Genomic DNA, 11,556 nt, shown 5'->3' with positions numbered 1-11,556 from the left:
TCTTTATTAAATAGGCCTGGCCTGGCCTAGGCCTATGTAGGCTGGGCCGTAGGCCCCTGTAGGCCGGCCTGGCCTATTCCCACCCCTACTTGCAATGCATCTTCAAAGCCCCTCTATTGAACCCAAAATTTCCACACTCTCTACACTTATTATACACTCCCTTTGTCCCAAAATAATTATCACGTTTAAAAAAAAATTATCCCAAAATACTTGTCACTTTAGATTACCAATGCAATTTTATATTTAATCTTTCAATTGTATCCTCTAATAAATAATCTTAATTTATTATTTTCTAACTTAACATTAACGTTAATTTGAATACACCAATATTTAATCAGGATAATTTGGTAAAGTCATTATTCTCTCTTTCATTTATTACTATTTCTTAATCTGTGTGAAATGTTCAAATGCGACAAATAATATGGAATGGAGATAGTATATAACACCAACCTTTTCGCATTCTCTGCACTTATTATTCATATATAACCAACTATAGTAGGATTGTTCTTTTTAAGAAACTCAATATATTATCAAACATAAATATAAATTAGAATGAAAACGAAATATTCATGTAGACAGTAGAATTCAATATAACATTTTTTCTCTCATTCGTAATCACAATCATCCCATGAATTCAATTAAAAAAATTAAAAAATTAAAAAAAAAATTATTAGTTGTTCCTAAGAATATGAATTTAAGGTGATTTTCATGCAAGAATTTCTCCGGGCTAACTACACTATAATTAATTCCCGACAAATATTTTTTTTTCCAGACATCTCATCCCTCCGTTTTGTGATCAACCTAAACTTCCTCACATCCAACCGTTGTAATTTAATTTGATTAAGATCAAAACCATGAATTATAATATTCCATTGGCATTGGAATCAAAACCTCTGTTGTTTTTTGAGTTAACCTTCACATTGACGCCTAATATTATTAACTATAAATAAACATCCTTTAAAAGAACAATTTTTATAGCAGTTTCAAATAACTATTAAGAATCAAATTCTTGGGAATTTGTTCTTTTTTTTTTGCTATCGTTTATCTTTTTCATTCTCTTTGTCAACATTATGAATAATAGTAATATTGTTGTGGTTTTCGACTTTGACAAAACCATAATCGATTGTGATAGTGATGATTGGGTTGTTGATGAATTAGGTTTCTCTAATTTATTCAATCAACTCTTTCCTGCCATGCCATTGAACAATCTCATGGTAACCTTTTTCATTTCATCCAATATTATGTTCATATTACATAAATAATTAATTCTTAATTTTTATTTATTTGTTTTTTGAATTATAGGATAAGATGATGATGGAGCTTCATTCTAATGGAAAAACAATTGAAGACATTGTTGAAGTTTTGAAGAGAATTCCTATAAACCCTAGAATGATTCCTACCATTAAAGCAGCCCATGCTTTAGGATGTGATCTTAGGATTGTTAGTGATGCAAACACATTTTTCATAGAGACAATTCTCAAGAACTTTGGAATTAGAGAATGTTTTTCTGAGATTAACACTAATCCAGGTTATGTTGATGAAGAAGGAACATTAAGAGTTTTGCCATATCATGATCTCAACAAACTTCCTCATAGATGTAACCTCTGCCCTACAAACATGTGCAAGGTTTGTATCTAATTATTTTATTTTTGTTTTTACGAGCCTTTTAACTAAAATTAGGGTATTAACTATTAAGTTAAATAATATTATAAATTAATTAAATTTAATTAACATTATTTTCAGGGTCTAATCATAAATAGAATCCAAGATTCTTTTTCATGTGAAGAGAATAAAAGGTTTATCTATCTTGGTGATGGTAGGGGAGATTATTGTCCAAGCTTGAATCTTAAAGAAAAAGACTTTGTGATGCCAAGGAAGAATTTTCCTGTATGGGATTTGATTTGCAAAGATCCTTCTCTTGTGAAAGCTCAAATTTATGAATGGAGTGATTGGGAAGAACAAGAAAGGATATTGCATCAATTAATCAACAAAATTTCAATGGAAGAAACTTCTCAATTCATTTCTAATGAATTCAAGATCTCTCCACATGAGGCTTTACCTAAAGTTTTATCTCTTATGCTATGACAAGCTAGTTTAGTTTGATGTATTTACAAAGTATTTTCATTTTTTGTACTTGTGTTACTTTTGAATTGACCTTTCTTATAGTTTGGAATTTGTTTAAGACAAATTTAATTTTGTAATCAAGTACAAACTTTTTAGATGTTCTCAAAGTTCTATAGATTTATGAATCTCTAGTGTTTCTTTTAAGTTGGTATATGGATGAGCATGCTTCTCTGTTCAAAACTACAAATGATTTCAACATGATAAAACGTAAAAGAGAATATAATTCATGTTTACTATTTCTGTGTGCCTAAATTCAAAAGCTTTTGTGGTTGTGGCCATACAAACCTTACTTTATTGTTCAATCGTTTTTTTAGTCACTATTTCTAATATCATATTTTTTCTAGTTATAGATAAGTGTTACTATTTATTAATTTATGTCAACCATTCATCTTTAATGGAGTTAGTTTTGTTACAAGTTTTTTACTTTTGACTCGTTTATTTAGGTAAACTTAAAACGTAAAATCATAAAGTTTATTTCATATTTAAATAATATATATATATATATATATATATATATATATATATATATATATATATATATATATATATATATATATATATATATATATATATATATATATATATATATATATATATATATATATATATATATATATATATATATATATGGCAAAATGGGCTGCGGTCGGTTCACGCACCCACCAGAAGTTGGCGGGGTGCGTTGGAATTTTGGGCCCGCCGCCCCGCCAAAATCCGTCACCCGCCAAAACCTGCCTCGCCTATTCGTTCAGCCCGCCTCGCCTTACACTCGCAATTTTTTAGTTAATCCTAGTAATTCTAATTCTTGATGGTTTTATTTTATACATTTATTTGCAAATATATGTATTATTTTTTTAAGTAAAAATTGTTAAAAAGATGCTTTTATAAAAAATTATTTTAAAAATAGTGAAAATCTATTTTAGTCCCTCACAAAAACTGCAGAGGTCAGATTAGTCCATGAGAAAAAAAATCTCTATTAAATCTCTTACAAAATTAACCGAGCCATGTTAGTCTCTCTCATAATAATTTTTTCAAATCAGTTTTTTTCTTACTTTTGAACCGTCACTTGATTGTCAGTGAAGACTCATTTTAGCCCCTCGCAAAAAATGGAGAGTCCAAATTAGTTCCTGAGAAAAAAATTCTTATTTAATCCCTTACAAAATTTAACTAAGTAATGTTAGTCCCTCTTTTAATATTTTTTTCAAACGATTTTTTCCAAATTTTAAACCATGACTGGACTCTTATTTTACGACTGTTGATTTGAAATTATTTGTGAAGAGATTGTAGATAAATCATCCTGATACCACGATGTTCTTTTTTTTTTTGAGTTTATTATCAAGCTTATGGGTGAGTGACTACGATTTTTCTTGTTATGTATTCTTTTGTATTAGGTGTTGTTATTGTTTTAGTTGTTAATGATCTTTTAGGAAGGTTTAGTTCTTATACTAAGGTGATTAAGGTTAATTTCTTATTTTTGTAAATAATACTTGTGGCAAAAATAATACAGATGATATGTTGGAAGAAAATTAATTTATATCATATTCCTTAGGTTTTGATGATAACAAATTATTTAATGAACAATTAGGTATACTAACATATGTTCAAGTGTGCAGGATCATTAGTCAAAACGTTTATCGAACTCTGACTCTAATTGGAACATATGAAGAGAAGCTTGTGACTCGGATTATGAAAGATCAGAATATGATGACTCAAAGTCTGAATGATAAGATTTTGATGCCTCACAACTAGGTAACTCGGCTTCTGGTGGAAACTCAGACTCTAAAGACCATGAGCAAGGGAACTTAACCTCTGACTCTTACTCAACTTCTGAAAGCATGTCTATTCTGTCAAGTCCAGTCACGGTTTAAAAATAGAAAAAAATCATTTGAAAAAAATATTAAAAGACAGACTAACATGTCTCGGTTAAATTTTGTAAGGGATTAAATTGAGACTTTTTTTAGGGACTAATTTGGACTCTCTCCTTTTTGTGAGAAACTAAAATGAGTCTTCATTGGCAGTTCAGTCACAGTTCAAAAATAAGAAAAAAAACAGTTTGAAAAAAATATTAGTAGAGGAACTAACATGGCTCGGTTAAATTTTGTAAGGGATTTAATTTTTTTTTTTTTCTCTGGGACTAATTTGACCTCTACACTTTTTGTAAGGGACTAAAATAAACTTTCACTCTTTTAAAGAAATAAGTGAAAAATTTAATTAAAAGGTAAAAAAAGTCTATTAATCTATTAAAAAAGAAAAAAATATTATAAATAAAAAATAGGCGTCCGCCATCAAGGCGGGGAGCAGGCGTGATTTTTATTTCCATTTTACTTGGCGGGCTTGCCCGTCCCGCTCGTTTTTTGGCAAGCTAGAGACGGGACGGGCGACCCGTTTTGCCATCCTATATATATATATATATATATATATATATATATATATATATATATATATATATATATATATATATATATATATATATATATATATATATATTTATTTTCATGTGACATACCTAGGGGTGCCTCTCACTAGCAAGAAATTTACTATTAATCATTACTTGCCTCTTATTGACAGGATAATGGCTAGGATTCGGCACTGCACTTCAAGGCTCTTGAGCTATGTTGGTAGAGTCTTGTTGGTTAAGAGCGTGAATTTAGCAATCACGCACTATTAGATGCAATGTATGCTTATCCCTCAATTTATGCTAAAGAAGATTGAAGTTATGAGCAGGCCATTCATTTGGACTGGTAGGCATCAGTCTAGCAGGAAAAGCACTGTGACTTGAAATACTATATGCAGTCCTAAAAGACAGGGAGGTTTAAACATATTCAATTTGGTTATCTGGAATAAGGTGACTATGATGAAATGTTTTTGGAAATTGTGCCAGAAGTAAGATAATGTGTGGGTTAAATGGGTGCACATGCACTACTTGAAAGGCATGAATGTCGTGGAAGCTGTGGTAGGAATGAATAGCTCATGGGTAATGAAAAATATCATGAATCTTAGAGAGCAGATCAATCATGTCTAGCCTGTTTGGGATACTTTTCTTAGCAATAGAAAGTTCTGTATGAAGACCCTCTATGATCCCCTAATTGATGACTGATAGATTATATAATAATCTTAATTATTTGTAATTAGTCTTTACTACTGATATTAACATCAGGTAGACGGGGTATTAAATCCCACGTCTTAATAAGAGAATTAAATTCATCATCCATAGCCAATTTCTAATTCGGGTCACAAAGGGCAACAAGGAGGTTACGGGGAAGTGGTGCTTTTGTAACTGTGGTATTATAAGTTTGGTTTGGTTTGTATCTAGGATTGGGCTTATGAATACCATGTTGGTTGCGAGTTACTGGACCATGAATAGGAGAAGGACGGGGTTGAATTTGTGTGGGTTATGGCATCGGTCCAACATGTGGGCTAGGCAATGTGGGCAGACTTGGTGAAGGTTGAGTCATAGGAATCGGTGTGGGAGAGTGTGGAGTAGTTGGTTGCGCCGTGGGAGATATTGGAGTAGTTGGGTGGTTTTTTTGTGCGTGATACAAAAGGTTTTATGATTTTGTTTCTATCATTGGTTTCACTAATTGTAAATTAAATAATTCTTTGTTCATTTCTCATAATGGGACTGATATGGCCTACCTATTGTTATATATTGATGATATTATCTTGACTGCTTCTACTAATGATCTTCGAAAATATTTAATGGCTAGCCTTAGCTATGAGTTTGCTATGAAGGACTTAGGCCATTTGAATGATTATTTGGGCATAAGTGTGACTCAACACAAAAGAGGATTGTTTCTGTTACAACGAAAATATGCAGAGGAAATAATCGATCTTGCTGGTATGATCTCCTGCAAATCAACTCAAACCCTTGTTGACACTAAACAGGTGCTCTATAATATCTCACATTTACGAAACCAGACATGTCTTATGTTGTTCAACAGATTTGCCCACATATGCATGACCCCTGGGATGAGCATATGAATGCTCTGAAGCGTATAAAACAATATATTCAAGGCACTATTCTTTTTGGTTTACATCTTTTTCCTTCCTCAATAGATGATTTTGTCTCCTATACTGATGCCGATTGGGGAGGATGTCCAGATACTAGACGATCCACGTTAGGGTATTGTGTTTATTTTGGTTATGATCTAATCTCATGGTCGTCAAAATGTCAGGCTACTTTATCTCGCTCTAGTGCAGAGGCCAAGTATCGGGGAGTGACTAATTTTGTTTCTGAATCCTGTTGGATTCTTAATTTGCTATTAGAACTACATTGTTCGGTTCGTAAAGCGACATTGGTCTATTGCGACAATGTGAGTGGCATTTATCTGTCAGGCAATCTCATTCAACACTAACGCACAAAGCATATTGAAATGGATATTCACTTTGTTTGAGAAAAAGTGGCGCATGGAGAGGTTCGGGTTTGTCAAGTTCCTTCTCGTTATCAAATAGTCGATATCTTCACTAAGGGGTTGCCTCTTATCTTGTTGGAAGATTTCTGTAACAGTCTCAGTGTTCGTGACCCTCCCGTTCTGACTACATGGGTGTGATAGATTATAGAATAATCTTAATTATTTGTAGTTAGTTATTACTAGTGATTATTGTATATTAATTTATATTGATATAGGTTGACTAGTATATTAATGTACATTAATATAGGTTGATGAGGTGCCTAATTTGGGGCATTGTATTTTTGTATATATTGGTTTATCATTGAATGAATAAGGCATGGAATCAAATTCCTTTAATGACACTAACCGCTTGCATTGGAGATTTCTGTTTAAAGGCAATAATGTGAGGCCTATAGCTATCCATACCTCATGGCTTATTTGTCATGGCAAGCTGGGAACTACGGATAGGATTAAACGGTTAGACATGATTGCTAGATTTGAATTCTAACTTTAGTGCTTGTTTGATCACTATGTCGCCTGACCCTTATAATATTATCTCAGTGTTGCTTTCTTTAACATTTGAGGCACCATCAAATGACAACGCCCATTATGGGGAGCCTCTTCGTCCACTAGCGAGATGAATTTTCCCAACAAAATTCGCTAGATCTTGGGACTTTATGCTTTATCTTGAAACATATTGGATCTCATACTCTGAGTTCTCCCGCCTAAAATATTATTCTTCCTGCCAAGCCTGGCTTTTTAAGGACCTGTCGGGCATGGTAGTTGGTTTTTATGAGAACCTTATGGCCTTGAAAATAGGGCTGAAACTTCCTCTCAGTGACGACGACCATAGCTAGTTTCTTCACGATGGTGAGAAACCCTATTAAGTGGTGTTTTTGGCTATGGATAAAGCAAGCTCACATGAGGTGCGAAGATCTATAATCTTAAGTATTTCGTATGTATATAAGTAGTCCTTCCTCATGCTAGGAACGAGGTATTTATAGAGGTTCGTTGTCCTGGAGTTAGGGTTTCTTGAGAATGATAATCGCCTACTTAGTCATAGTAGTGGACTGTTGAATCCCTACTTCCTAGGAAGACGCAATTTAGTCTGTTGACTTTGAATTCTCTCTGATCAAGATGTATATTTTTCCATGATTCCCACGATAAGGCGAGTAAAAGGCGTTAAAGGCGAGGTTACCATCAATTGTAGACGACGGGTCTTTACAAATATAATATTATTTGTGTATTGGAAAAGTACAATCAATTTGATCATTTCAAATGTCTCCTTTTCTGGAAATGAAACTAAAACCTCAAACTACAATTCCACCAGAGACTTCATCACTCTTAAAATTTTCATGGTTAAATCTCATTCTCCTAAAAATACAATCATAAAATAAGTCATTTGGTAATATCCAATTACTAATTGGCTAAAATGCAACATAAATAACATACCTTTAGGGGTCCATAGATAAGCTTCTTTCGACGATGTTTTCATAAACTTTAATGGACCTTCCTTAGGTTACTTTGATGCGAAGAATATTAGTATCGTTAGTTCCATGGTTTTGTGTTGGAATTAATTTTACTAAAACATGGTTCTTAGCTAATCTTAAACAAGATGTTGAAACATCTTGATCTACTGTCATAACAGGTTCAATTGTTATATATTTTGATAGATGTTCTGCCAGATGTTATGACATTCTATACCAGAACATCCTGATAGTTCAGACTAGTGTTTAATCCTTGAAGATTTGATTCAAAAATATGAGATTCAAGAAGATTCAAATACTTATTATAGACACAGCCAATCAAGGAGTTTTTAGGACAAATGCAGATTTGATTTAGTTTCAGAAAAAGGATCATTGAGACTTTTTTAGGAAACTAATATTTGATTTGATTTGATTTGTTCTATTTTCGGTGAAGATCTTGTAGCTGATTCAAAAAGGAAAAGATTGGATTCTATTCAAAAGTCCAAGCCCATACTACAAGAGTCTATAAATAAGGACTTGCTAAACCTAGTTTTGCAGGCGAATAAAAGGGAAATCGTGGGTGCGATAGGGGTTAGTGTATTGAGGGGAGTTCAAGTCCTTTAGGTGTTTTTGTTCTTTGTGTCACTCATGTATCTTCTGATACATTGAGGTGAAAGTGTGTTCTCACTCTTAAAGCTTTTAAACAAGAGAGTTGAGTATTATTATTGATTGAAGTTTTTAAGTAAGATGAAATATTGTTCTTAGTTAAGGTTTTTGACTAAGTATTGTTTATTTGAAAGTGTAATCTTTCTATTTGGTTCCTCTGGTCACTAAGTGTGTATTGTGTTTATCACTATGGTGATTTGGAGTGAGATGTCGGTCTCTCATATCTAGATGTTGATTTCTAGGTAGAAGTTGTATTAGGTAGTGATTAGGAGAAAAGTTGTAAACTATCACTACTAGAAAATTCGCTTTTAGTGACCGAATTAGAGACCGAAAAAGCATAAAAATCGGTCACTAAAATGTTTAGAGACCGATTTAGCGACCATTACTTTTCGGTTGAAAAAGTGCTAGTCGCTAAGCTTTTGCGACGAATTTAGTGACCGAAATTTAGAGACCGAATTTGTGACCGAATTCAGTGTGCTTTTTCATAAAATAAAATTAAAAATTGTGATACCTAGGAATTGAACTTGTGACCTCCGTGTATTTTAATATTAACTTGCCACTACAACACTTAACAACTATTGTTATATTTTATATTTTAACATATATACATATAGTTTTTTATATATTATATGTTAAAAGAATAAAAATATGAAAATTTTAGTAAAAATTTAAAATTTGAAAGAGAATTAAAATATTTAAAAAAATGGAAAGAAAATAGTAAAATAATAAAGAGGATTAAAAATAGAAAAAGAAAACAAAAAAATATTAGTGACCGAAATTCCGGTCTCTAATTTATATATAAAAATTAAATTGTATATAAAATTATTTTTCATGACCGATTTAGTGACCACTTAAAATTGGCTCATGAATATTAAATTTTGGTGGCTAATTCGGTCACAAAATATTGGTCTCTAAATCGGTGACTGATTTATTTTAGTGACCGATTTAGTGACCTCTTAAAATTTGCTCATGAATATAAAATTTTGGTGGCTAATTCGGCCACTACAGTGACCAAAATTTTTCAGTCACTAAATCGGTCACTAAAAGCGAATTTTTTAGTAGTGTATGACTGTTTAGGCTTTGAACTAGTACTGCTAATAGTGAATTTCTTTCCTAGCTTGGTAGTGAGGGAGTTGTTGCACTGAACTGAGTTAACAATTAATTGTATTATTTATCATTCTCCATTTAGTTTCAGTTTTGATAATTATATTGTCAGTCAGCAGATGTTATAACATATATTTTGACATTATGTGTTGTTAGGACATCTATTTTACAAGTTCCAGAATTTCAAATATCACTTTGGCACTATATGCTGAGCTCATTTGAGCAATAAAACTAATTCAAATTGCACATATTAGAGGATCAAATAGTAGTTGGCTCGAAGCCTATTATAAATTAGTCACAATAGCTTTGAAAAACCATAATATAGTTATTTGATAGCTTAGAACAGATGACTAAAGTGCATAGCTGACTAGAAACATAATTTCTTATCTTATAATTACAGAGAAGGAAATTAGCATGCAGATAAATTGATTTAAATAGAATTGATTATCTGACTTTATTTGGTGAGATGAATGACATGTTTGTTTTAGCTTAAAAAATTAGTTTTTTCTTTGTATTTTTAAAAATGATTTTTATAAAAATATTTTTCAAAATATGAAGAAAAGAAATTAAAACACTAACTTTGACATTATATAATATAAACATACATTATTGAAGATCAAAACATAATAAAAATTACAATATTTTAAAAAAGTTATATTTTAAAAATAATTTTGATAAAAAATTTATTTGAAATAGCTTTAAAATTAAGTGATTTTTCAAATTTTAATATTAAAAAAATAAAATAAAATACCTAAAATAATTATTTAAGAATAACTATTCAAATAAAAATTTCAATTGAAGTTTTTGTTAAATTTTTTTAACTATATAACAATATAAACATTATTTTTAAAAAAAGTCAAAACAAATGACCCAAAATTTCTATTTTTGTAAAAGATGATTAAATTATGAATAAATTAGGTTTACTTTATTCTCCCTTTTCCAATTTTGCTAATTCATTGATGTTCAACCTTTTTTTAATCTTTTCATTTTTTAATATATAGAAATAAAAATGTAGTGTTATTTTTTTTAACAAAGAAGTATAATATATATTATATTATAGGCTAAATTACAGTTTTGGTCCTCCTGTTTTGACATTTTCACGATTTTGGCCCCCCTATTTTCTTTTTAAACAGTTTTGATCCCCCATCCCAATTTTGAATCAACTGTTCATGTACGGTCATGTACTGTTCATGTACGGTCATGTACTGTTCATGTACGGTTATGTACTGATCATGTACGGATCATGCACTGTTTATGAACAAAATTGGGACGGGGGACTAAAACTTTTTAAAAAGAAAATAGGGGGACCAAAATCGTAAAAATGTCAAAACAGGGGGACTAAAACTGTAATTTAGCCTATATTATATATGAGGAGGAATATATATATATATATATATATATATATATATATATATATATATATATATATATATATATATATATAATATAATATAATATATATTATATTTTTCTTTGTTAAAAAAAATAACACTACATTTTTATTAATTCTAAATTGTATTTTAACTATTTGATTCCTTAATTCCAGTCTTCTTTCAAGAATAAAAAAAAAAAATTAAACACAAAGACATCCATCCATGTCATTTCCCACAAAGACCTTTTTTTTCCATGAGAACAAATACTTTAATTAATAAACTTCAACCTTCATAAAAATTATTCTTAATAATCTCACTAAGCTCTACCGCAAAGTCATTACCGTCCAGACAAAATCACAGTCCAATCAAACATCGTCATTCACCTCCTTACGTAACAAACAGATGAGAATATCACAAACAAGGATAATTATA

General features: G+C 30.9%; 1 protein-coding gene across 1 annotated transcript; it reads left to right on the top strand.

The window, feature by feature from the left end:
* The first annotated feature begins 1,047 nt into the window (after positions 1 to 1,047).
* LOC131648450 (inorganic pyrophosphatase 2-like) lies at positions 1,048 to 2,100 on the top strand. Its single transcript, XM_058918206.1, has 3 exons — positions 1,048 to 1,214; positions 1,303 to 1,626; positions 1,744 to 2,100. The coding sequence occupies exons 1-3, from the start codon at positions 1,071 to 1,073 to the stop codon at positions 2,083 to 2,085; spliced, it is 810 nt and encodes a 269-aa protein (XP_058774189.1). The 5' UTR covers positions 1,048 to 1,070; the 3' UTR covers positions 2,086 to 2,100.
* Positions 2,101 to 11,556: the final 9,456 nt, after the last annotated feature.

Source organism: Vicia villosa, linkage group LG2 (genome assembly GCF_029867415.1).
Source record: "Vicia villosa cultivar HV-30 ecotype Madison, WI linkage group LG2, Vvil1.0, whole genome shotgun sequence".
Taxonomy (NCBI): domain Eukaryota; kingdom Viridiplantae; phylum Streptophyta; class Magnoliopsida; order Fabales; family Fabaceae; genus Vicia; species Vicia villosa.
Note: the sequence above shows the minus strand (reverse complement) of the source record. Positions and strands in the feature narration are given on the sequence as shown.

Excerpts from the sequence above, each read along its gene's own strand:
- LOC131648450 (XM_058918206.1), top strand. The coding sequence starts at position 1,071 with ATGAATAATAGTAATATTGTTGTGGTTTTCGACTTTGACAAAACCATA. Across the intron at positions 1,215-1,302 it reads TGCCATTGAACAATCTCATG|GATAAGATGATGATGGAGCT; the intron begins GTAACCTTTTTC and ends TTTGAATTATAG. Across the intron at positions 1,627-1,743 it reads GCCCTACAAACATGTGCAAG|GGTCTAATCATAAATAGAAT; the intron begins GTTTGTATCTAA and ends CATTATTTTCAG.